General features: G+C 41.6%; 5 protein-coding genes across 7 annotated transcripts in view; 3 read left to right on the forward strand and 2 right to left on the reverse strand.

Annotated features, from left to right (window-relative positions):
• The first annotated feature begins 68 nt into the window (after positions 1–68).
• Positions 69–4,078, forward strand: LOC119720657. 3 transcript variants are annotated; one of them, XM_038190444.1, is made up of 6 exons: positions 69–383; positions 766–865; positions 1,239–1,545; positions 1,781–1,981; positions 2,551–3,041; positions 3,255–3,492. In XM_038190444.1, the coding sequence occupies exons 2-6, from the start codon at positions 768–770 to the stop codon at positions 3,490–3,492; spliced, it is 1,335 nt and encodes a 444-aa protein (XP_038046372.1). In that variant the 5' UTR covers positions 69–383; positions 766–767. The 3 variants fall into 3 exon arrangements, with proteins under 3 accessions (XP_038046372.1, XP_038046373.1, XP_038046370.1); XM_038190445.1 differs by having other exon boundaries at positions 69–379; XM_038190442.1 differs by having other exon boundaries at positions 74–137; positions 3,255–4,078.
• Positions 3,801–11,575, reverse strand: LOC119720655 (cytoplasmic dynein 2 intermediate chain 2-like). The gene is made up of 13 exons (XM_038190440.1): positions 11,438–11,575; positions 10,230–10,314; positions 9,861–9,917; positions 9,554–9,635; positions 9,110–9,282; positions 8,531–8,605; positions 8,318–8,384; positions 7,829–7,965; positions 7,198–7,351; positions 6,494–6,601; positions 5,536–5,693; positions 4,983–5,188; positions 3,801–4,384 (listed from the first exon to the last, which is right to left on the reverse strand). Exons 1-13 carry the CDS (start codon positions 11,494–11,496, stop codon positions 4,255–4,257), a joined length of 1,491 nt encoding a protein of 496 aa, XP_038046368.1. The 5' UTR covers positions 11,497–11,575; the 3' UTR covers positions 3,801–4,254.
• A 39-nt stretch (positions 11,576–11,614) lies between these two features.
• LOC119720660 (28S ribosomal protein S18c, mitochondrial-like) lies at positions 11,615–15,453 on the forward strand. Its single transcript, XM_038190447.1, has 5 exons — positions 11,615–11,766; positions 12,824–12,954; positions 13,675–13,758; positions 14,275–14,401; positions 15,053–15,453. Exons 1-5 carry the CDS (start codon positions 11,637–11,639, stop codon positions 15,211–15,213), a joined length of 633 nt encoding a protein of 210 aa, XP_038046375.1. The 5' UTR covers positions 11,615–11,636; the 3' UTR covers positions 15,214–15,453.
• Positions 15,454–16,454: 1,001 nt separating this feature from the next.
• LOC119720656 (alpha-L-fucosidase-like) lies at positions 16,455–18,353 on the reverse strand. Its single transcript, XM_038190441.1, has one exon. It carries the CDS (start codon positions 18,141–18,143, stop codon positions 16,713–16,715), a length of 1,431 nt encoding a protein of 476 aa, XP_038046369.1. The 5' UTR covers positions 18,144–18,353; the 3' UTR covers positions 16,455–16,712.
• A 2,529-nt stretch (positions 18,354–20,882) lies between these two features.
• Positions 20,883–26,325, forward strand: part of LOC119721050 (atrial natriuretic peptide receptor 1-like) — a 28,717-nt gene continuing 23,274 nt past the window's right edge. The window contains exons 1-3 of the mRNA XM_038190923.1: positions 20,883–22,396; positions 23,581–23,830; positions 24,790–24,889. Of these exons, the coding sequence (XP_038046851.1) occupies positions 21,697–22,396; positions 23,581–23,830; positions 24,790–24,889 (1,050 nt within the window). The 5' untranslated portion in view covers positions 20,883–21,696. The remainder of the gene's footprint in view (positions 22,397–23,580; positions 23,831–24,789; positions 24,890–26,325) is intronic.

Genomic DNA, 26,325 nt, shown 5'->3' on the forward strand with positions numbered 1-26,325 from the left:
AGGTGCATTGTATGTATTTTTCACTGAGGTCTATCTCTTAAGCGCAACGAAAAACGGGGCGCCCCCAACGTTCGTTAGTTAGTAAGTTACTGAAAATGGCGCTGTCCATGACTCATTTGATTTTGCAATGCATGAAGGTAGGACGAGAAGATTCTAAAGCCCTCAGTCATCAGACAAAGTAACCAACAAAGAGAAAGAAAGGCTCTTGGATTTTCAGACGCCCATGTACCATAGTTTTGATTGGTCTTGTATTGATTGATGAGTTCTAACTCGTCGAATTTTCATCCGAAAATCGAACTGGAATTGTCCGGAAACTGGGCATAAATAGGCGGCTACATCAACAAACGACTAGGCCGGGCCTGTGGTTTGTAAATAGCACGTAGGTAAGTTGGGGGGGGGGGGGGGGAGGGGGAAGTACACAATGTCGGTCTACATTTCACTTTTCTGTATAGAATTCAAATAATACTATTCTTCGACCCTAATTACTGATTTCCATATACTGTAGGCCTACAACAAGTACAACAAAGCCAAAGCACCTACATGACCTACCTATAGTATACCTAGGCCCTAACGTTAGTCTGGGAAAAAAATGTGTGTATCAATTATCATCATGACGTGAGAAAAGGGACGGGGATTTTGTTCAGACCTTTGGAATTTGACAATGCATATTTTCAGAGTGGTATTCCATCCATTGATGATGAATATTAATTTGAGAAAGTTATTATGTTGTGGAATCCTTACATTTATGATTATGTTTTTATTCAGAAATGGAACAGCATCAATTTGTCAACGTGACATCACCTTGGAATGTCCAGGGTCCCTATGATATCAACTGTATTCTTCAGATTCATCAACAAGATGAAAGGTATGCTTAGAAGTTACTTATATTATTAACTGCTGTGGGATAATGAGCGACTATTAAATATGAAGAACCTTACCATTACCACTGTACTAGTTAGTGTTATAGAGCATTGCCAGTTAACCTCGTGAGTTTTGGGGTAACTATAACCTACAAATATATATTTGAGAAGGATGACTTCAGTCAAGCAAGGTTGAATATCAAACATGAATTATTGAGTTATTTATTAGAGGAAGATATTTCTTAAACTGTCAAGTTTAACAGAGCTTTTTCATCTTCCTTGTTGCAAACAACAGGTTTTCAAGAAAGAAAAAAAAATCCAAAAGCCCAGTAAATGTTATCTTCATTGTATAAATTACATACCTTATTCATCTTTCAGTTCAGAGCTGCCGCTAGCTTCAACGCATAGCATCAAGTTAGTTCCCCCGCCGTCAACAAATGACAGCGACGAGGGAACCACACCGTCTTGCCAGCTAGTGTTGACTTGCCGACCTTGCATCGCCGTCACATCGATTGAGATCATCAGCAATGCCAGGCACGTTGAACTGTACGACAATCTGGACTCGTACTGCTGCACGGTCAGGGGAGAGAGACTGGAAGACGGAGGGGCAGACCAACAGACAGGCCTGGTCTCGTACTTGGCCAACTTGACTGCCGAAGGCCCCTTGCCACTTTGCAGGTTGAAGGTAAAGCTGGTCAAGCCACTGTGGCAGCAGAGGGCGCTAAGATGTATCAAATGCAGTTATTGGAACTTAGGCACATGGACCCAAGAAATTCTAAGCATACCGAATGCACAGGCATTAACTTGAATATAGGGTTAAGTCCCTTCCTATAAGTCTACCTATCTTTTCTGATCATGTTAACTGAACAAAAAAATTTAATCATATTTTCTTATCCATATTTTCGTTTCTCCCAAATTAGTTTCTTTCTTTGACCGACAAATGCCAACTGGCGCTCAGCAGACTTCGGGTGACCACCACAAGGACAGAAGGGGAATCGTATCGTATGACTGGAAGTCGGAGCATCGATATGACCAAAGTGCGGGACATCATGTCTACTTTGCAGCAGCCCATACCAGACAATGTACAGAGCCTGATGCAGACAGTGGAACAATATCAGAAGGTGGGGACCAGTGTTGTAGACTTGTCCAGCACAAGTCCTCGCTTGTCCATCACAAGTCCTCACTTTGCCATCACAAGTCCCCACTTGTCCATCACGAGTCCTCATTTTGCCATCACGAATCCTAACTTTTCCATCACAAGTCCTCACTTTTCCATCACAGGTCCTCACTTTTCCATCACAGGTCCTCACTTGTCAATCACAAGTCCTCACTTTTCCTATAACAAATCCTCACTTGTCCATCACGAATCCTCCTTTTTCCATCACAAGTCCTCACTTTTCCATCAGGAATCCTTACGTTTCCATCACAAGTCCTCACTTGTCCATGGATCACAAGTCCTCACTTGTCTTTACAAGTGCATCACAATTCCTCAAAGGCATGTCTCTGTTATTGTTCAATCCCTCTTGTGACTAAACCTGTGAAAGGACTTGTGATATTGCTTTGACCGGATTTGTGATGTACTTCTGATGGTCTTGCCTCCAACACTGATTGGTACTTATGCATCATTTAATTACAGCTCTGTATTTCAATTTCGGTATTGAACTGATTTTGGACTGTTCCATTTTGACAGAACCAAGCCTCTGTCCTGGAAGATTTCCAACAGGCAGCGACGGCGCGGCTGACATCGTCTGGCGATTCCAAGGCCTCGCTTGCATCCAACATGGCCGGGGTTCTCAACGCCTTCTCCAAAGCCACAGCGCTCCAGCAGCAGATGGCCAGGACTCAGACGACGGGTAACCCTGCTGTCCCTGGCGCTGCCCCAGCGGATTCTCGCAACCCTCCTCAACCCAGTGACGGATCGCCTGCCACAGCCCGACCCCCAAGCATGGACACCTTAGCCAAACTGATGACGTCATTTGGCATGGGAGGGGCGGAGCCTGGGGCTAAGGCCACAGAGGGTGGGGCACTGAGCGAGAATCCGGACATGCTCAGTGCACTGCGGGCGATGTGTAGGGACGTAAGTCACATGAGGGCAGCAGACAGGGAAGCTGCTGAGAGGTCGTATGGACCAGAGAGAAGAGGCGATCGCGAGGAATGTTCTACTACCCATGAAAATGCCAGGTTAGGTCACACAAAATTGTCTCCATTTGATTGGGCACCTTCTTTAATACATGGAGAATCAAATAATAATATTGATGTGCATGTTGGAGATTGTGCTTAGGTTTATATAACATAAAACAGGACCTTTTTTCAGTTCAAGTCGTTTCGCACTAGATAAATTGTGAACTTAAAAAAAAAAAAAACCACTAAAAATTTAAAACATTTTATCTGCAGACAAGTTGACAAATCCCCCCACCGCAATGGAATGGTCGAGCTAGAGCAGAGGCTCATGGGATACATTGCAGCCAGCGAGAAGAGGATCATGGGAAGACTGGATCAACAAATGGAGCAACTGCGAGACCACGTAGACTTGAGATTCAACAAACTAGAATCGTTACTCGAAGGCAGCGGAAGAAACTCCCCAGTGAACGTTGATACAGGCGTTGAACTCGTGACAGAAGAACTAGACTGATATTGTGCTCAGTGTCGACAAACTGAAATTTTATTTTACTTTGGTTAAGTTAAAGTGCACTGCACAGAATTTTTACAAATTTACACATATTTGGATTGCTGAATTACAATTCAAAATAACTGAATCGTTTTAAAAGTAGGGTCACTCTTTGTACTTGAATGCAGAACATCAACTACAAATTAAGTTTCTGAAAATAGTTGACATATTTAAAATAAGGTGACAAATGCAAAATATTAACGACTGAGTTTCTTTTGTTTACCTTCTGTTAACATAAAGCAAATACTGAATCATGATAAACTCGAAAAAAAATTCTAAGTCACAATAGCTTGGTATGAAAACAATTTGCTACCTATTTTTATCTCAATTTCTTTTTGTGTGGGAAAACTGCACATATTTTCCAGTTACCTCATACAAATAAAAAGCTGCATGATGAGTGAAATTATTATTATTACATCCGTTTTTATTTGATTAGAAATAAAAAGTTGACCATAACCTACTTGTGACGGTAAAGTTAGAGCTTGAGGTGTTTAAGTTGGGCCTTGAAGCTGGTTCATGATAAGTGTGAGAGTGAATGCTCAAGCGATTTTTAAAAGAAATAGGCCGCATTCAAACTAAAAACTGCAGCAAAGTTTCTTGAATGTTTTTTGACATCAAATTCACATCCCCTTTGCATTCGAGTGAAATGTGAAGCGGTTGTAGCCTGTATACAGCCACAATCCTGGGTACACCTTTGTGATACAAACACAAGTAAAGATGTCGTTTTTAGTCCCCAGCCGAGCTGGCAATATCAGCGAGCATCTCCACCTCTCGAGAACCTTGCTTGGACAACATGTCACTCAGCTGCCAGATCAGGACTACACCGTCGGCATCGCCCGTGGCCAACGTGGCATTCCTGTCAAGAAAGAAACGGTGCAGATTGAAGATTTGATAATGATGAAGACTAAATGCTTGACACCAAACTGCTAATATGCAGCTAGAGGGCAGCAGAGTGGGGCCAAGTGGTTAGGGTTTGTGAATCGTTATCACAGGGTCAGGGGTTCAAATCCTGCTACTGGTCATAGGTTGTGTCCTTTGGAAAGAGGCAAATTGCAGTAAAGTGGCTTGCCATTCAGTTATTGATTAATACCAGCATTAGCTGGGAAGTTTCAAGTAACGTGATGGACTGGCATCCCATCCAGGGGAACAGACAGATTCTCGGTCATTTCATATGACGGAAACTAGAGACAAATGCCGGCATGACGAGTCATATTGACGCAGAAGATCCTTTTTTTAATAGGCAGTTAATTGTAGCCCTTTCTGCAGCTGCAACTTTAATCACTCTCAGGTTGAACAAAGTAATCACCTGAATCAGGAATTGAACCTGCAACCTACGGAATACCGTACCAGTGCTCTACCAACTGAGCAGTAAAGCCCCACGTTGGCGGTTACCAAATTTGCTCAAGGGGCAAGCTAGAAGCCATGGATGAAAAACCTAAAAAAAACATGCTTACTTGTTATTGAACTCCAGCGTGTGCAAAGCGCTCTTCTTGGGACTTGCCTCAAGCGTCTGCACTGGATTGATGCGACTCGTCTTCAGATCGTAGATGAGGAGCTTGCCTTCGCCCGTCGCCACCGCTAACACAAGAGGGCGTACTGGGGACCATCGCGCGCAGAAGAGGTATCCAGCCGATGGCTCAATAGAGATGATAGACCTTGACTGTTTCACAAGAAAAAAAATGAGAGCCTTAAAATTCACATTATTTCTGATGATTCTAAATTTATGTTTCAACTTTGAGAACAGGTTAGAACCATTCATATTACATTCATCAAGCCTTTACAAACTTTCAATTATCTCAAGAATTGTAAAAACTGTATAGACTTTACTTAGTTTTTCAAATTGTTGTTTTGTTCATTACACAAAATATATATGTTAAGTTCCAAAGTTGTATCAAATTTCAAAAGTGCAATTCAGTTGATTATGTCCACTTGTAAATCAATCAGAATGTCATTGTGACGTGGGTGTGACGAGGATGTTAAGGAGACATTTTATTGCTTCCTTCATACCTCCAGCATGCTGTAAATGCGTGCCTCCGAATCCATCCCACAGGTCAGGAACAAGTTGCGATGGTAACGGGAACAATCGATGGAGTGGACGGGGGCGTGGTGGGGCTGGAAGGCAAAGACCACGGGGGAATGGAGGGGTACGGAGCGCAGCAACTCGGCTGAAAGAGGATAACACAGCATTGGCATCCTTGAGCAATGTATGTAAAATCATTAGTCCCTGTACTGCCCCAAAGCGCCCTACCTTAGACTTCCTGTTCTGCCCAAAATTGCTCCAGCACTGTGTGGTTTTATGGCTTCACCATGGAATAAATACATTGTAATACAATGTTATACAATGTAATAAAATGTTATACAATGCAATACAATGTAATAAAATGTAATACTATGCTATACAATGTAATACAATGTAATACAATGTCATACAATGTAATACTATATGTAATACTATGTTATACAATGTTATACAATGTAATACAATGTACTACTATGTTATACAATGTAATACAAGTGCTAACAGGTTAACCCTTACTCTCCCTGGGCATATGTACTTGGGACCTTCCCAAGTCTTCAAAATCCAACAATTGCGGGCAATCAATAGCAGATTTTGTTTGCGATTTTAAATGTTTAGGAAGCATCAATAATCTGTCTTTCGATTGCAGTGGGAGCACCTCTGAGGCACCCTCTTCATGGCTGCATATCATTTCTTGTGTTCGTGGGCAAGACACTTTACCACAATAACCTCTTCATGTCTGGAATTGAAGTGGTAGAGTTGATATTTCTCTAGAATCCACATTAAATTAAGTACGTTTCAAGGAGAGTTATGAAGATTCAAGGAATGATTACCGATATAAAATTATCAAAGGCCTTCTCAAAGAGCATTTTAGAAAGATTGAAACCTTTACTTTACAACTGATTTTTCTTTGATACAAATAACTTAATCTTTTGCAGAATGCCTTACTTGTTGGCACTGGAGTTGTGGAGTTCATGGAGCACTTGAAGACTCCGCCTGACTCCGAACCAATCACAAACTGGCTCTGGTCCTCCGAGACATAGGAGATACAGTTCACTGAAATAAAAAGATAAAAACCGGCAAACATCACTCAAAGGTAAACGAAGGGGCTGGTGAACAGGCCCATACAGGACCAGAGTGCCACCAAATATCTGTCACATTCGGAAGGAATATGACTCATATTTTGTACAAATTCGGATGTTTTTGATGAGTTTAGGGGCACAAAGTCTGGGTGGGGGAGTGAAGAGAGAACTTGGGACTTGGTTTAATACTGGCTAAGGTTAGACGACTCTGAAATAAATTGGTTCCTATTACATCCAGACATCAAGATTCTGTTTGAAACTGTCTAATGTTTGTTTCTGAAGTTTGACTCTGTTTTGAAGTGTCTGGAATTGAATCTTGGGAAACCAAAATTGGCTACTTGAGGGAGTCGAGATTGGAACCATAAGGCAATTTTCACTGGCAACTTCGAGGCACCCAATTGTATTGCAAGCTAAAGGAACCGACAAGAACAATATTCATTTTTCCCGAGGGCATCACAGGAAATTTATAATTTTGCCATCATTTTTTCTTCTAGAAGATTGCCTGGAACAAATTTGCAGTAAAATTTCCTTGCGTGACACATCCCAAACCAGAGAACCTCTAAGACTTACCGCCCATCTCCCCTTCCCCCTTGGCCTTGGGCTGGCCGAGGGTAGCTGGCATGCTGCTAGCCAACAGCAAGAATCCTTCTGTTAGCTCCAAGGCTCCTTTCCTGGCGTTGATCTTCCACACTAAGACTTGTCCATCACTGCTGACGCTTACAATCTGAATATTCCACCAAGATAGTAATGTAAGCAACTGATAATAAACCTTGATTTTCAAATTTTTGTACCCATCTTCCTTCATTTGTTATTATTCATAAAACTCAATTCCCAGATGATGTAGTCATTTACACAAGAACAACACAACTTTATACCCATGCACTGATGAACCTAAAGGCAGTTGTAACGATAATCAATTAAATGAATATCCCATCCCATTGTTTTATAGCCAAGTATTATGTAACCGTGTTAATATCTGTGCTCACATGTTTATTGCAGATGAAACTAAATTGGCTTTTCATCCTACATTTGTTTAGTAAGAAACTCACCCCCAATATATCCATGTTCAAAGGCATACCCAAGTTGACAGGCTAGTTCAGACCCAAACCTTTTGCCACATGTTAAAAAAAACATGATAACAAACTTTTTGCACCAAATGTCCAAAGTCTCATTACAAACTGGTGCTTAAAAGACAACTCACATTATATTTCTTGGGTTTGTTTGGATCTCGCAGCCACATGACCTCTGACACTGGTTCTCGGTGCGAGTCGTCGCCGATGCCTGACGTAGCCAGAAGACTGTCGTCCTCCCTGGTCAGATCCCACAATAAGACCTCGCCTGAAAATAGTCAAGACATGAAATAGTTACATACTCATCAATGATTTTCAAATCAGCTGGAGATAAATTTCAAGCTTCTTACCCAGAAGGACAATAAATGAGAAAACATATGTAAGCAAAGTTAGATTATTACATTGTCATATATTTTTGTTTGTTCATTTATTTCATTTCTCTCTTTAGGTGCACTTGTAAGGACTGTTGCTCCCGAGCTACATAACTAGAGAGAAAACAAGTTTTGTAATGAATTTTACAATTCACAGATTAAAAACTACCTTCATGTCAACCAGAGCAAGAAATGTAGTATCAAAGAAAAATTTCAAATTTGACATGATTATTATGAATGCAATCTTACCATTAAAGTTACCGCCGACGATTGCAGAAGGTTTCTCTGGATGGTACGCTAAGCACATCAAGCAACTCTGCATTCACAAAAAAATTAAATTGTTTGGGCTTTTAAATGTTACATTTTTATCCCAATTTCAAGCTTTAAATTAAAGCACAATTAGTTTTTAAAATAAGCCAAATTACAAGCAACGTTAAAAATAATTAGCAAAAGTCAACTTACATTGACATCCACAACTGTGTCGGCCTTTTCTGCGTTGACTGATTTCAGGCCAACATTCCAAATGCAGAGTGACCCCTGTTGCAAATGTACACAGTCATTACAGAACATGAATATAAAGATTTCGAACAGTCATCAAAAATTAATAGTTTTTTAATTGACTAATTGTGATTAACTTCTGATTGACTTTAATATGACTGATCTGTGATTGACTTAAAATTGACCTTGCTTGACTTGTGATTAACTTGTGATTGACTTGTGATGGGGTTGTGATTGACTTGTGATTGACTTGTGATTGACTTGTGATTGGGTTGTGATTGACTTGAGATTGGGTTGTGATTGACTTATGATTGACTTATGATTGACTTATGATTGATTTATGATTGGCTTATGATTGACTTATGATTGATTTACAATTGACTTATGATTAACTTGTGATTGACGTGTGATTGACTAACTTCCAATTGACTACACAATGACTCTGTGCCGTGGAAACGATGACAGAATATCAGCACACGTCTACCCAAGCCAACAAAAATAAGAAACTACCAAAATGTTGTTGTTGTCGTTGTTGATACTTACTCTGTGCGTACACCAGTCCTGGTGGTCCAACCGCCCATAAGCCACTGCCAGCGATGAGCCAGTACAGTTCCACGCAAGCCGTGTGCACTGTAACTCCTCCTTAAGGGGGGCGTGGCTTAGCTTATGTTGACAGGTGACTGTTTCTGTGTCCTCCTCCCAGTTAACATCCCAACCTAAGAGAGCAATTCCAAACAGTGTACAATTCTTCACTTTTTGTTCTACAGTACATCAAATAATGGACAAAGCAATTTTAAGGCAGAAGTATATTTGTGAACTGTCATCAGAAAATGAGCTTTTTGAATGAGATTTTTTTAACAATTTCAAACAACACATATCTAAAATATAAAAACATGTGCAGATGGCTTTAACTTTCTAGAGCAAATACCAATTATTCTAAACATCAATTTTAACAAAAATCTTAGACAAAAGAGAATTCAGACAAACCATCGAAAGCGTGGCTGCGTGCATTGCGCTCCAACTGGGCACAAATGTTCGGTGTAGCCTTCGCTATGAAGTCTTGAAAAGCCTGAAAAGAAGATATTTCCAAAGAGAAGTCAGGTAAAATATAAACGTCAGTAGTATGAATGACTGGCAAAAGAATAAATTTTGCACAAAATGAAAATGTGAGGCTGTGATTTAGATTGAGGGTACTTTTTTGAACACATGAAAATATATGGATTTGATGAAATTTATTTAAAAAAAACCAAAAATCACCAAAATGAGACTATTCATGCTTCAGGCAAATACTCACCTGCGAATTGTCTGTTGCAAGTTCAAACTTCTTTTCTTTGACTGGGTCCGTCTGAACCTGTGAAGAAAAAAATAACACGTAAAACGTCGGCTCACCAAGATTGAAAGGAATCGGAGGGATTGGTGTTGGTAGAAAACAATTGAATTAATACTGAATGAGAAAGTGTGATATTGTTATTGAATGTCAGCCATGAGATCATGGTGACCATGTCCCTCAGCTGGATACTTTACAGTGATATATCAACATTGGTGGCCATGTACACTTTATAAATATTTAGGCCTAAGCTATAGGCCTAGTCATGCTCTGGGGCCGGTATATCATAAAAATATCCACTGGCTATTTTTTACAGGATTTTTTTGGGGGAATTACCTTCGCATTTGCTTTGTACGATGTTTGAGCATCTGAATCATTCGTGAGTACCTCACTGGTCTGGGAGCCACTTGATTTAGTTGGCCTATAAATTAAAATGAAATGGCAAAGAAAAGTTTGTAAATGCAAGAGCCAATTTGTAGTAGGCCTGTTGTGCGCTTTCTTGAAAATCACGCATTCTTAAGAATGCGCATGCACATTCTTATGAATGTACAACTGGATCCTTGCGCAATCTTCGCAAAAAATAACTCTTCCAGATTGAGCGCACATTCTTAAGAATGCGCGACAAGATAACGGTCTTGTCGATGCCGAGCACCGGCTGCGCTTGGCAAGTCTAGCTGCATCCTCGTTCACTGATACTGTTGCAACGCAAGGCGCTGAAAAGTAGAGTGGATATGAAAAGGATTGGGGGGGGGGGACCGGAAAAAAATAAGAGACATAATACTAATAGTGTATTGGAAAGAATTCTGATTTTTGGGATAATAAAAGCAGGGGGGGGGGGCGTAAGAATGAAGAATGTGAAGAATGAGAATGAATACTGCGACATCCCATAGTGCTAATGCTATTTCCCATTTAAATTGCCACCAATTTATTGTTCACACCCCCCACCATTACGCCGCAGAGCTGGATTCTATCTAGTCAAAAGAGCAATTTTGGCAGCTTCTGGACATCGTTTTATTTTTCGTGGCATGCATATGATACATACAGGGACTTGTAACTTGTCTAGCCTAAACAAAGCACTTCCCAGACTAGTTCCCAGTCCTCCGTTATTACAAAATTTCCCATAGTGGGCAGAAAAAAGCAATAATAACAGGTTTAATTTGATTCAAATTATCGTAGTTATACGAGTACAGAAGCATAGAACATTTTCTTTCCTCTTTATATGAATTGTTTCCCTTATAATCGCTATACATTTCATTTATCATAATTATGTCGTGCAATGTTTGTTAAGATTGCGCAAAATTCATAAATTGTGCACGTGATATTCCCACGCAATCTTAAGAATGAGCGCTCATTCTTAAGAACGCGTGCTCATTCTTAAGAATGCGCGCTCATTCTTAAGAATGCGTGCGCATTCTTAAGATTGTGTGATTTTCAAGAATGGGCCCAACAGGCCTATGCAATGTACATAGAATTTTTACAAAAGCGTTCGAAAACAAGCACGATTGATCTCGTTAGTTTTGCGAGTAAAAAGGTCCAAATATTACCTCTCTCGTTTCCATGATGATTTAAACTCTGCTCCGTCCAGCACTTCATCCGTAAACATCTTCAAAACCTGGAGAAAACGAGACAAACCTGCCCGTAACTAATGACAACAATCGGCTAAAATTTTGATCACCCGCCACTTGGAAAAAGAGAATGGCATGTGAAACTTATAGAGCGCCCTCAATTGGCCAGATTCTCAAGATGGCGGCCCACATGGCAAACCAAATTCGCGTTCTCTGCAAACAAGTTAACGTGTTAACGTTGTTAAAAAGGAACTGCGATACAGGTTTTTCTAAAAGTTATTCACCTCGAGCATTATCAAGTATTTCAGGTACTTATACTTGCCTTTTATCTTTTTCATTCCACCTAATTGTCCATGTATGTCCGCAAAAGTGAGCGTGTCTCTGTAGCGTGCATAACGAATGTGTGCCAGCGCCACGAAGTGACGAATGGAGATCGAGATGGGCAGTGTAGCCTACAATTTACAAAAAATGTAGTATTAATGCAACGTTACGGATACCTTCACTGCACGTATCCTGCATCGTGGCTATCCTTTACCATGATCTATGTCGAACATGTTTGTTGAAATTCAGTGATTAATTGTATTTGTACATTGTTGATATTGTAAATTTAAGATTTAAGAAATAAGACAAATGTAAGAGTGACCCATTTCAATTCATTTTGATGTTATCATTAAGACCATAGGCTGGCCATATTTTGCCACTTTGAAACATAAAGACTTTGTTGAGTCATGAACATTTTTGGCTCAAGTATTTTTGCGTACATCTTCCTCATTCACAATTTTCCTCATTCAGCATTTTCATCATTTGTGTGTGCGGTTTTGTTTGTTTCTTTGGTTTAGCTTTTGTTTCCAAATATTTGCATTGACTAACCATCACTGGGATTTGTGTATGACAAAAAAGTGCCATTATATTAATTATATTATTATCTGCTAAATTATCTTGTACTCATGTAATCTTGCTTGTAATCTTGCTTGTAATTGAGGGTCGAATTGAAGCCTAGGGCTTATATGACACATCAAATCTTGGTCAAATAAATCTGATCTTAATTGTAATTCAAAAGATGAAATAAAGTCAACTTCAAGTTCATTATGTTGCAGGCATGCAACTTTTCCTCAGATCAGCTAATTTCCTCTTTTTTTTTTACTTCCCATGTGTGCCACTGAAAATAGAAAAACACTGTACAAAATCCTGGAAAGATTTGAATTTCCTCTTTCTTTTGTGACTTCCCAGATGCATGCCTGCATGTTGGGACATAATTCCTACATATAGACATGGTTAGACAGTATAGAATAATGCTTCAGATTACAGTAATTGAATGGTTTTGCAACGGCAAATTTGTTAATTGATTTTTTTCTTCTATTTTAGGGTCAGTCTTTGATGGAAATAAAACCAGCAACCAGTTTTCTGCTCCAGCCTTGACATCAAGAGGATTCCAAACAGATCCTGATATCCGAGACGACGATAAAATACAGGAAGAACAGCCGTGTCCTGACCATGTAAGTCACTGAAGAATTAAGCAGGATTAGTGTGATGCAGTGTTGGAAGTCGAGTCTATTACAAGTCTTCGCAACTCCATCATTTACAGTCTCAGGTCAAGTCGTAAGATAATCAAAATGAACTGTGACAAAAGCAATCCGTTGTCATTGTTCATCCCTTGTTACTTGTGACTGGACTGGTGCAGGATTTGTGATGGACTCAAGTACTGGGCTGATGGCCAACAGCTGGACAAGCTTTTCGGTATTTTATGTCCAGTGAAGAAAATTCCAATGTTTGGTATTCTGTAAGTTTGTTCATAGGAGACACATTTCTCATTTAAGCAAGCTCTGCTAATGATGTGACCTAATTTAGCTTGGAAGATGTCACAACAGAAGACACACACAGCAATTGACCAAAAAAAATCCATATTCATATTTTGTACAATAATTCCACATTTTGAATTTGTGTTGTTGCCATACATACAAAAACTGATTGTCAATCTGGAAAAAATAGAAGAAATAATAAAAAAAGGTTCTGTTCTTTGTCAAGGGTTAATAACTCCTCTGTAAGGAAGATTGAGAAAATTCTGTGACTTTTTTAAGCTTTACTTATACTTCAAGAGCAGGAATGTTGTAATGTTTGTGTCTCTCTGAATAGCTCTTTCATTAGTTTACAAGATTGTCTGGTAAAAGTGGAGAACGTCGACTAGAATAGTTTGTGGTTTATTGTTAACCTTTCAGCCACTACCAAATATTGAGGATCCCTTCAAGGAACCAGTCGAGCAATGTATCTTATGCAAACACAAAGTACCGGTCTCTTACAAGGTAAGAATCACGAAAGTGTATTCATTGTGCAAGCTGAAATGGACAAATATAGCAAAACAGTTTGTCTGTTGTCTGACTGTGATTTTACCCCCTACTGTTTTCTTCACATCTCAGTGTGGACATATAATTAAGAAATGGCAAAACAAGTATTATCAACACTCCCGGAAAATGTTCACATTTTGGCCACCTACTTAATTCTCAGATCACCTGATTTATTATTAAGTTGGCTTAGCCGCTATTGATATGTTATTCATTATCATGTCTACTTTGTTTAACCGTTATATATTTAACACTTGTTATTATTTCAAATTTTATAATAAGTGTTGTTTGTCTTGTTTTGTCTTGTATTGTTTGGTACATCCACCACAAGCTTCGGCTTTTTAGGATGCTGCCTCCACAGAGTGGAAATAAATGTTTCTATGCTTAGCTCTGTGAAATTGATCCCTGTGCTCTGTAGATGAACTTCTGAACATTATCTACCCAGGATTTACTGTAAATTTTTTTTCTGCGACCCAGAATGTGCAGCTGCTGTCCCAGTTTATCTCTCCAAACAACGGCCGGCTTTACGGCCGTTACATCACCAAGCTTTGCAGTTACCAACAGAGGCGGGTCACTAAGGCCGTCAAACGGGCCAGAAGAATGGGTACGTTTTGAAATTGTTGGAGATGTTTGTTTTATTCCGCGGTTTGATACCTTGGCCACTGCAAAAAGTTGAACCTGATCTATATGCAAATGCAAAACCAAATGTTGTTTTCTTCCAATATGTTTTCTTCTTTTTTTTCTGTGAGGACGTGGCTTTTTATGAATGAAAGGTTTGGATTATTTTGCCAGATCGCCTCACAAATGTTAGATTCTGTAAGCCTATAACATTTTAGTTACTTGCCTATTCTATAACATAATAAGTATAAGCATGCATGGGCGTCGCGAGGGGGGGGGCAAGGGGGGGCACCCCCCCCCCCCCCCCCCCCCCCCCCCCCCCCCCCCCCCCCCCCCCCGGAAAAGCAAAAAAAAAAAAGAAAAAAAAAAAGGACGCAAAAAAAAAAGAAAAAAAAAAGAAAAAAAAAAAAAAAAAAGAGGCGCGAAGACAAAGTGGTGTAAATTTAATGAGTTGGGGGGGGGGGCAAAATGTCCCTGCCCCCTCTAAAACTGATAAATCGAAAATGTGTTGAGAAATACAAGCATTTTTGGTCCAAAATTTTTTTTGCCCCCCTCTAGAAAAAATCCTGGCAACGCCCATGTAAGCATGCTGTGGTTGACTTGTTTCATTTGATTTTTTTTGGTTATATTTCATTAGGTTTCATGCCATTCATGTACAGAGAGACCGTCTTTCTCAAAGACCCCAATTTGTTTGACATCAAATACACGGGCAACGTGGAAATAGCCATGAAGGAGCCGTCCAACCTTGTTGAACCTGAGACAGAGGAAGAACCTCAAGACAAAACTCCAGACAAGTAACATTTTTGTACGAGTGTAAATTTGTAACCCAAGAGTGCCCAGGATTATTTTACCAGTCTCACGTGCAACGTGTATTGCATTGTGTGCGTGAACTACAGAGGGCGCCCTTTGGCCTACTGAGGATTGCCAGGAGTAATTGCTTATGTGTACATGTCACCAGCACGTATTGACAAGCTTGTGGTGTTCCAATTAACAGAATTTCGCATTTGTTCTGCTTAAGAGCCCTGATGTACATAGAGTTGAAAAGATAATCGGTCGGGTGAATTTGAGAACAAAAACTGATACGGTTTGTCATCTTTAACCTGTGACCCAGCTGTTAACCATAACCACCCCAACTCCATCAAAATCCATCCCCTATTTTGGTGGATTTTGGGGGACTTGGTCCAGGAGGCCTGGCGTGACTAAATATTGATGGAGTGTGATGGACTTGGGCCTAATGGCCTGAAGCAGTGCTAGGGGTATCCCATTGATTTTGCCTAGCTTCCTGTACTGCTATTGTCATAAAAGCCATGTGTAGCAAGTCCATGAATGTGAACCAGTGCGTCAGTGGTGGATTCCATTATGTCGTGTACAGTTTTGTATTGGACGCACAGTGATTGATGGAGTTTGATGGACTTGGTCCAGTTCCCAGTAAAACACACGAGGGAGTTAGGGTTAAACTAGAAATCGCCAAGGGGCCATCCTCATTTTCCACAATTCCAAACAGGTAAAATGTTTACAGCAATACATTAGTGTACACACTTCTATGACTCTTGAAGTCGGAAGTTAATTTTGTTTATTTTTCCATACACACACTCATTTTAAACAACGGTTAGGACGGTACCTCTCGAACAGATATTTTCAAAATGAGCGCATTTCTCATTGCAACATGCAGTTTAATCACTTGAAGTCTAAGAGTTCATATTGAAACAATGAGACGATAAATTTAGCATAGTAAAGCCAATTAAACCAAGAGGTATTTTGGATTTTCTAACAGACAGAAATTTAATGGACTTTCAGTCATAGTCGGGCATCCTATTTTTCCCCCTATATGACTCCATCAGGGCACATAACATAACCCCCACTTTTTTTTAATGCAACCAACTTCAAACATTTGCACTTTCTTGTGGATTTCCTCAGTTGTAGCAGTCGGCAGATGACGTGTTTGTTTCGCTGTTGGATCAGCAAGCTTCACTCAAATTTTGGTTAATTTTACAAGTGCATCATGTGTCCTCTAGATCTTCTAGAAAACCTACAATAGTTTGGTTGCCAGTGACCATGACGTCATCTGAGCAGAGTTTTAATGATAACACAAATATAAATGTATTTACATACAAATTTAATGTAATAAATGATAATTGAAACAAACGCTTCTGTGTAGCAGTGACTTCTTTTGTGTAAAGCCGATGTTAAACTTTTATTGTTGTTTTTAACTATTCTATAAACTAGAACTTTAATGTTCTACTTCACACACACACACACACACCCACACATATATAAATGTGATGCTGTCCAAATGGTCACTTAATGTTCAGCAATTTGAGAACCCAAGCCCACTGGCATGGCATCTGTACGGGATTCAGTGTTGGCATGGTCACGTTGACCCCAACTCCCTTCGGCCCTGCCTCCCAATTGAGTGGTGGTTCGACTCCCACCATGGCTACAGTGGTCATCTTGGTAGACATTGGTGCTCCCAGGAAGATGTGGTTGTTCGCAGGCCATGCAAGGATGATGGCATAAACGGCTTCCACCGTTGTGCCATTTTTCTGGGAGGTGTACCAGATGTCCAGAGACTTGGTGTCATTTTGGGCTCTCCATGGGCAGGACCCGTAGATGGCCTCCCCGTTGACTTTCAGCCACGAGCCGATCTGACGCAGACGTTCCTCAAAGATGGGAATGATGCGTCCATCATGGGTCGGGCCGACGTTGAGAAGCATGTTGCCCCCACAGCTCACCGTCTTGGCCAGGGATGCAATCAGCTGCTCCGCGCTGAGGTAATTGGCCAGCTGGACGTTCCTCCTGTACCCCCAGGAACCCCTGTCCACCGTCATGGCGTTCTCCCACTTGTGGTTCTGCAAGGTGCCTGGGTTGTAACGGTCATGACAGGTGTAATACCCGCCGTGATGACACACTGTCCCCTCCCCCCAGCGATCGTTCACGACCACCACATCCTTCACCGGGCTGCTGTTGTACAACCAGGCCAGGAAACCTGTGCTGTTCCAGTACTCGGGCCCCGTAGTCTTCTCAAAACCATCCGACCAGACAATATCTGGGTGATAGTTCTCAACCAACTCATGAAGCATCGGAGTCGAAATCTGCTCAGGATAGAGCCTGGTCGTGAAGTCGTTGGCCTCGTCTTGAAGATACAGTGGATGGTACCAGGCGAAGAGGGAGTGATACAACCCAAAGTGAACTTTAGTCGTGAGTTTACGAATTGCCGTAGCCATCTCGCCAACCAGATCTCGTTTCGGACCCACATCCATGGCGTTCCAGTTCCACGAATACCTCGAGGGCCACAATGTGTATCCCTCGTGGTGTTTGGTAGTCAGCACGTAGTACCGAGCCCCAGAAGCCTCCACGATCTCCGCAAACCGACTCGCGTTGAACAGCTCTGCCTGAAACTGCTCAGCGAAATCTGCATAGGTGAAATCCGGACGGTAGTTCTGCTTCATGAAATTGACATAACTGGGCACGTTCGATGCCCAGTATTGCCAGAACCACTCGGACCCGTAACTGGGCACGGAGTAGACGCCCCAGTGCATGAAGATGCCGAATTTGGCATCGTCGTACCAGCCAGGCAAAGGTCTCGAGTCGATGGATTGCCAGTTTGGCTGATACGGCTGGCCATGGACCATCAGTGACTGCAGCAAAGCCAGCAAAATGAAGAACTTCAGCAGGGTTATGGACACCATGTTGCTACCAGATGTACATGGCTTACACATGAAAATCATAATCGTATCTTTTCATCAGTCTAGCGTCTTCACAGAATGATAAGAAGGACTAGACGTCGGCGATATTTTATCTCCTTGTAACAAGCCGAAGATTTTTTATTGTACATGTACCTGTAAACACCAACCGAAGAATGGCCGTGCGAAGCCAACAACTCCGTACACAGCAAAGGTCTGCCGTCCTTCCTTTGTACCTTTGTTGTCCTCTTGCGGTGGACTAATGAAAGTGTTCCGCTTGAATGAGTTGATGTGATGTAATCGAGTCTAGACTGGCTGACATCTGGGGCTGTCCTAAGGCGGTTTGCAGAGGTGCCGTACCATCGTCTTTTATGTAATTTTTTTTATTAAGTGCATGAGAGGTCATTTGCGAGAATAAAAGAGACGCCCAAAGCACGAATATAGCCAAGGATTTGATTCAACCCAAATCGTTTTACATTCGAACAAAATAGTGATGTGCTGATCTTATGAGAGCCCGGCCCCCAACAATAAAGAACAGGTTGCCCAAACTTCGCAAGCTTAACGAGCTCTCTTCTTGTTTCATTGGACGGGTTTGTGGGTGTGTGTGTGTGGGGGGGGGGTGTCTTTAATCAAAAAAAACCTCCGACTTTTTGTCCGCCGAACCCCCCGCCCGAGCGTCGTTAACCCCACCCCCCTCTGAGCGTAAAAATGACATGGACGATGACGCCCTCTCGCAAAAATAAAGTGCTCACAATTACCAACGTTACGGGGTACTAAAATGCGCTCAACATGTCTCTAGGGTCTGACGCCCCAAGGGAGGAACCGCCCCCGCCCCCCGAAAATGTCCAGATATGCCGGTGCTGGCTCGATGTAGTCAAGTTGTCATGCTCTAAGCTTCAATAAAATTCTTTCCCCCTCAATTTCCAAACAGTATTTCGTAAAAATCCTCGCACAAAGGTGAGAATCAGCTTACTGAACACAGCACTCGACCTTTTACAAGGCTTTTACGGCGAGCTGTCAATTACACGTCATGTACTCTTAATCACGTTCTTTCTGCCATTCTATATAGTAATTTGCACAAAATGTGAATAAATCCAAAGTTGTGTTACCTTCTTCCCTTTCTCGTTTACATTCGCCTTAAATTCGTAAAGAGTGTAGACATGCGACTTCAAATTGGCAGAGTTTTTTTTTTTTTTGGGGGGGGGGGTTAGTTCCGACTGATCAAGGGCTAATTTCATACAGCTTTACAACTTGTCCGAATTCCTTAGCTATGGGCTTAAAGCCGTAGCCAACTACTACGGACACGGCCTAAAATGGAAATGTGCTAAGCGCAGACAATATTTGCTGAGCAAGAACGGGTTACCAGTTAAAGTGTCACACAAGTGTATATAAATCAAGACTGGTTCCCTGCTAATTCTTGTTAAGCGCGTTAATGTGCTAAGCAATAATTTCTGCTATTAAAGCAACGCCATGAAATTGGCAACGGTAGAATTACAATTAAGAGAACCATTCATTTAGCTGGTTTCGACGGTATTGTTTCATACACAAGTCCACAGCTAACAGTAATTTCCGGCCACTCGATTCCGCTTGGACCTCCGCCGTGTTTGGTTAAACAACTCGGCCATTCCGTAGAGAGAGTTTCCGTCCGGCCAGTTGGCTTAATGACCACTCATTTCCACGCGTTTACGGTCTTTAATTTTGTCGGATGTCTCGTGTTTGCGCGGGTCGGAGTCGGTCGCTTTGCGTATCGATTCGGCTTGAGTTTGAAGGGGAAAAAAAAGTAAATTTCAATTGTTTCGCAAACAAACAAAATTCATGGCCGTTCGAATAATTCGGCAAAGTGTTCTTCAGTTAAGAAAAACTGAAAGGGACCCTGAATGAAGTGTGACCATTACAAACGATTGAAAACAGTGCGCACGCACTTATGACGCTGTGATCGCTTAAGTTGTGATAATCTGGAAATATAGATTTCAATTTTGGTACTTTGCCATTCACAGACGCCACTGTGCATAAGCATTGTATGACTTTTCTTGAAGCTTCAGAAAAAGAAAGTCTACTAACTTGTGTTTTGTTTTGTTCCCCTTATAGCCGTGCGTACGAACGTTTACAATTTTACATGTAGGGGCCTATTAAAAAAACGTACATAATATTTGTTGTTATTGGCTTATCGTGTATAATAATACGCGCATAAATATCTTAATACTCGGCCCAACTAAACAATAAGGCCTTTAGCATCCGAAAAAACTGTTGCGAAGAAAACAAGGAAAAGGTGACTTTTCCGCTTTCGTTTCGTCCTTTGAGATGTTATCGCCTTCAATTATGAATACATTCATGAGCGCACTTGAATTATATTTACATTCGGCGTAGGCCTGCATTTTTTGTTGTGGTCGGAATATCTGAAAGAAAATCCCTGTATACTCTCAGTTCTGTAATTCTAGTCTTATGGCAAAATGACACGAGCTTCAGGCGTGACATTTATGGCACGGCGGGCACTCGCCGAGTGTGGACGGAATGATAAATGGACTGTGTTGACGGCTCGTTTAAGACAGGGAATCGTTAAAGAGAGCTCGTAATTCCGGTGTGGAAATTCGAAACAACCCAGTGCTGAGTTTACTCTCGATCGAAAAGCGCATGCGCGCACATGCGCAGACGACCTATCAGACACACAAACGCATGCGCAGGTTGCATAAAAGTTAAATCCGCACAGCGATTATGAAATGAGCACCGTGATTTTGCAGTCAACTCCCTATGGACGCGAGGTCCACCTACACGGGGCTTGGGGCGCCGCAGTCGCGCACGCACCTGGAGTCGGTACCGTCGCCCGTTGCTAGGTATGGGCAGTCATTAATCCAGCAAACGTCAAGTCACGTTGTACTGCGCGTGGGATGGTGCAAACCTGTGTCCACGGGACTTTAAGTCTTGCAAGGATTCTGTGCATGTGAGGAATGGCCACTGTAGTCTTTGAAAGTCACCGTAGTCATATACTGTTGAACTTAGCCGTGAACTGCGTGTACTTGTATGGGACAATACGAAGGCCTCAGGTAGGGCAGGGCTGCGTCTGCCTGAGGATGAATCTCAAGATGATGAGGAACTCACTTTAAGAAAATGGGGTCGACATTGTACTCTTGTTACCTAAGTGCTGGGAAATTACCGCTGTTTGTTTTGAAGCAATGGTTTTCACCGCTTTTTGATTGCGTTTGCCATGCCAACCACCCGGAAAGCCCGAGCAAACAGAATGTGACGATGTCATGATACCGCCGTGCCTTCTGAACAAATACACCTGCGGATTGCCAGCGCTCTTCTATCAGGATCATTCCGGGATGTTATCTCTGGATGATAAGAGGATTTTTTTTATGATCCAAGGTGATCTCCGGTATCATCGGTCCTTGCCCATCGTTAATGATGAGTTGTGGATTGTATTCGTACCGATGTTGTGAAATTATGAGCAGTGTATAGGACTACAATCGTGGGTTCAAGTTGAAACACATCTCTCACCGTTGTCGAGGATGATGGATGACTTGTGGTGATAGTTTTGGTAGCTCGCTGATTGTTGGATGTTAGTTTAAGGGAGTTCGAAACTCATGAGTTTCTCAACACAATGTCTGTGTTTCCCATGGGGCTATGGCGTTTATACACCGCCTGCCTTGTCCTGTACGCCGTACTGATGTCACAGTCCTCTATAGTCCACTCCGTAGATGTCACAATCGGTGTTCTGGGTCCTTGGGACGCCCCCGAATCCTACGCCTACCCGCTCCTTGGACGGCGCACGGCTGGTGCGGTCCCCTTAGCCCTAGACCAGATCCGGGATGAAGGAATCCTCGGTAACAACACTTTAAACTTCGTGTACCGAGACACCAGGTGCGACACCCGTCGAGCCAGCGGCTCAGCCGTGGATTTACACCTCTTCACCGGCGTGCACGTCTTCATCGGTCTGCCTTGCTCCGAGCCGTGCCGGAGCGTCCGGGACCTGTCCGCTTACTGGGACATCCCTTTTATCTCCTGGTTCTGTCCACAGACTCCAGCCACGGCGGTTGACGACACGTACGATTCCTTCGCTCGGACTTTCGTCCCTTTCTCGGGTCTGTCGTACCTACCGGGTGCCGTCATGACTCACTACGGGTTCACCTCGGCGTCCGTCGTGTACGCAGACGCGCCGCTGTGGGGCGCGCTGGCGGAAACCGTCTTGACGACGATGATCAATACTGGCGTGACCATCTCCAACCTTCAAAGTTACACGGGCCCTCTCGATGTGCAAAAAGCTGTGACGATACTGCAAAAAGTGAAACATGTATCACATGGTGAGTCGTCCGATGGTACATTAGGCCTATACACACATGTAGCATTTCAAACTTACATTTAAGAACATGCCCGAATTTTGAGTTTTGGCTTTCGTAATAAAGCAACAATATCTATTTTCTCTTCTTCGTGTTAAAAAAATTGATTTTTTTGGTACTTTGTGAGGCTGTACAACTGGAGTAAAAAAAATAATAATAAAATATATCAGTTTATCATCACTGAAAAATTGCCTGGGTTAATTTTACCCAAGAAAGGGTGAAAACTGGAACTACCCAAACTTAAATTAAATTTGGTCTTGTATGACTACAATTTTTGGTTGAATCTAACATAAATTCTAATCCAAACGTCAATTGGTTATAGAACAACCCAAGTTTGGGTAGTTCCAGTTTTCACCCTTTCTTTGGTAAAATTAACCCAGGCAATTTTTCAGTGATGTAAGTCATCGCTGTAGTGAGAAAACTCGTCATTACGAAAGATCTCTGTTATGTATTCCTCATAAAATTCAAATCAAATCAGTTGGATTTATATAAGGTCAATGTGGGTGGCTGGATTCGCGTTAGCGTGGCGGTTGTTCACCCATCTGACGTCCCACGCGGCCTGGGTTCTAATCCCACCGGTTAGACTGACTTGATTAGATTTGCAGATCCCGCGGGATCGCGTGGGATTTCTGTAAATAATCTCCCTCCCGCGTTTGCAGCGCTATGAGTCATCTGCATTAAAGTAAACTATGGGTTTGTGATTTTTAGAATATCTCAATTATTTTATGCAAGGAATCTTGACATAAAAAAAAGGTATTCATAAAAGTGAACACATCGTGACTGGCATAAGATTATCGCAATGATTCCCATTGATGTTGCATTGCAATACAGGGTGAGCAAAAAAAAACGAAACCCAAATGTCGGGACCATTGTTTTAGTGAAGTTCTAAATGTAGCACCTTCAAAATCTAGGATGTGAAAGCCCAATTCGTAAGCTTTCTTTGGGTTTTGCCCATGAATAAGTTCGTCCTTTGCCTTTTCTAATTATTTACTATACTCGGTGCCGTCAGAGTGCTTGATAGTTTACTCACTGCAGAGTTCTTGCGAGAAAAAAGAATAAGAAGCTTACTCGGGTGGGATGTGAACCCACGACCTCCTGTCAATTGTCAGAATGACGATTCCAATCGTCGAATTCCACTACCTTTTCAGTAATTTGGCTGATCATGGGCGGGGTCACGACTCTGGAAGGGGACGAGCAGATCTTCATGTTAGCGGCGGACCAGCTCGGCATGACCGGGGGCCAGCAGGTGTTCTTCCGCCTGGAGCTGTTCCCTGACGTCGGTCACACCACGCCGTGGTCGCCCGTCCTGGTCGATGGCAACGCCACGAGCGACCGGGCAGCACCAAACGGGGACTCGCTGAGACTGGCTTACGAAGCTTTGATGATTGTTACCTACAGGTGAGCATATGGTGCCGTGTTTATTGAGCTGCTTAGCACATTTGCTAAACACAGAAATATATTTGCTTAGCAGAAACGGGTTACCAGCCAAAACTCCATGCAATGTCAACAGCTTCCGACTGGTACCCTGCTGATTGTTGCTCAGCACACTAATATCTAATGTTTCCTGCTTATACCATTTTAGCAGTCACCACTTTAACAACGGTACTAGAGATCCCCTGCTTTGAAATATTTTGAACGGAATTTAAAGGGAATATACATCATTTGCTTTTGCTGTAATTTTCAGAAATGGATGGAATTGGGGGGGTTGGAAATATATAGCAAATATAGTTACACTGACTTTTTTGAGGTTTTGGGTTCGAAAATGCTATAAAACCAAGAAAAACGATCATTTTCCTGTAGTCTGGTTCCCTGACTCCATATAAGAAGAAACAGGTCAGTTTACATACATTGGGGAATTGTAAGGTCAGGGAACCAGTCTAGCTGGCTCGTACCCGTTCATAGGTTTGTAATCGATTGCAAACAAGTGCGATGGTCAATTGGGGCCAGTATTTGAAAAAAGCCAGTTGTTTCCAACGCTGATCGGCCGATCAGCGTTGGAAATTGATACAAAAATACCACTTTTCTTGAAAATGACAGTATACCAGGTGCCATGATTTTACAGGATGCTTTACACTGTCATTCACTAACAGTCCAGCAAAGTATTTCAAAATGATTTGGTAGTTTTATTGTTTGATGTTTGCAAATGTTGTATTTTCCCTTTAAGCAACTTTTTGAAAGAAAAAAAAATTATCATTTTTGTTCTCCCATGCTTCTCCTATACCCAAACCAGGATCACTGGTGACGAATGTAAGTTTATCGCAGCATAATTATGTGGATACTTATGTTTTACCTTTTTACAATAAAAATGACCTTTTTGTTAAAAAATAATAATAATGGTTTATAATTTTTGAACACAGGTTGCCTCAGGATGGGCGGATCGAAGAACTATTAGGACGAGTCTCTGAAAGTCTAACCGATCCAGGATTTGATTTGTATAAAAAGAAAAATACGTCCACGGTAAGTTGAAAGACTTTTACTTCAAAGTTATTTTTAGCTCGGTTGATTTCACTCCAGCCTCACATTAGAAATACCATTAAAAAATCACAGTGAGGTGGTTTTGAAACCTGGGCTTGCACCGGCGGCCATTGCTGAGGGCAGTTTTGGTATTGAAATCATGTGATGAAATTGGTTTTTCTCTTCTTGGTAGCTCTCGTGACGACTTTTCTAACATTCGTATGCTTTTCTTTTTCATCTTGTTTTGTTTTATAAATCTTTTGTCAATTTGTTCATGCTGAGCGTGGTTTTTGTTCAATTTTGCACTTTATGCAAACAATAAGCAAGGGCTCAGTCTTAGGGTTGAAATACAATTAAGTATTATCAAAATCAACCATGAACATTTTTGAGACAAAGGGACGATACAATATAACATTTGATCGACAAGGTAATAAAAGTTTTCATTTAAACTTTTCACAAATAACCACACCACAAGTTCCAAAATATGCAGGTGTTTTGGGAAAATACATTCTGCCATAACGTCACGCAATGATACGGCACGACTCGCTCCTCCCCAGAGATCTAAATTGGTACAAGTCACTATTATTTTCTCATCATCAACATTATTTTGTCCCTCCGGAATACATTAAGGGTTCGTTTCATACTGTTGATAACTGAACCCAATTTTCCGAGCAGTCATAACTCCTGGGCTCCCCCTAGTCAACTGGCACGACCCCTGGGTCAAAATTGCAGTCGCATCTTTCAACAGCGTTCCAGGGTAACGCATGATAAATGGGTGAATATTACGGATTTAAGGGCGGCAGTCTTGAATTTTGACTTAGTATACATGACACTGTCAAAAAAAGTTGGGTAAAACACTGCTGAACAGTATTGACCCACCATTGGTGTGGAATTACCTCATTGTTGGATAATTCGCGGGAAAACAAATCACCAACTATTGTTAAGAATTTGCCCCACATAATGGTATGTTAACAATGGGCAAAATACCAGCTCATTTGTCCAACTTTTTTAAAGTGTATAAAAACCTCAAAACCATTTCAAAAGCTCTCTACGGAATATAATTTATGTGACCTATTATAACGTCCCTCGTTGTGTTAAGTTAAAGTTTAAAAGATTTTTCTACAATTGGCGGGGTTTTTGTGAGAGTCGGTAAGATGAAAACCAACGAGCTTAGAAAACGAAATTTTTAAAAGTTGTGGCTGATTCTTTTGCTTTACGTGTTCATAATCACGTCCGAGTCTAGCCGCCAGGTGTACGTCACTCATTCCATAAGCTTTTAGCTACTCCAATACCGAGAAACGAGTACTAATGTGGTTTATTTATCTTGCCGACGCACTAGCAACGAACCTGGTTTTAAGCCTCTGGAAAGTTTGTTTAAAGTGATGAAAGATAGAAAAGCTCACGGGTTTTTCACTTTTCAATTTAGAGTATACTTTAAA

Source organism: Patiria miniata, unplaced genomic scaffold (assembly GCF_015706575.1).
Source record: "Patiria miniata isolate m_02_andy unplaced genomic scaffold, ASM1570657v1 HiC_scaffold_9, whole genome shotgun sequence".
Lineage (NCBI taxonomy): Eukaryota > Metazoa > Echinodermata > Asteroidea > Valvatida > Asterinidae > Patiria > Patiria miniata.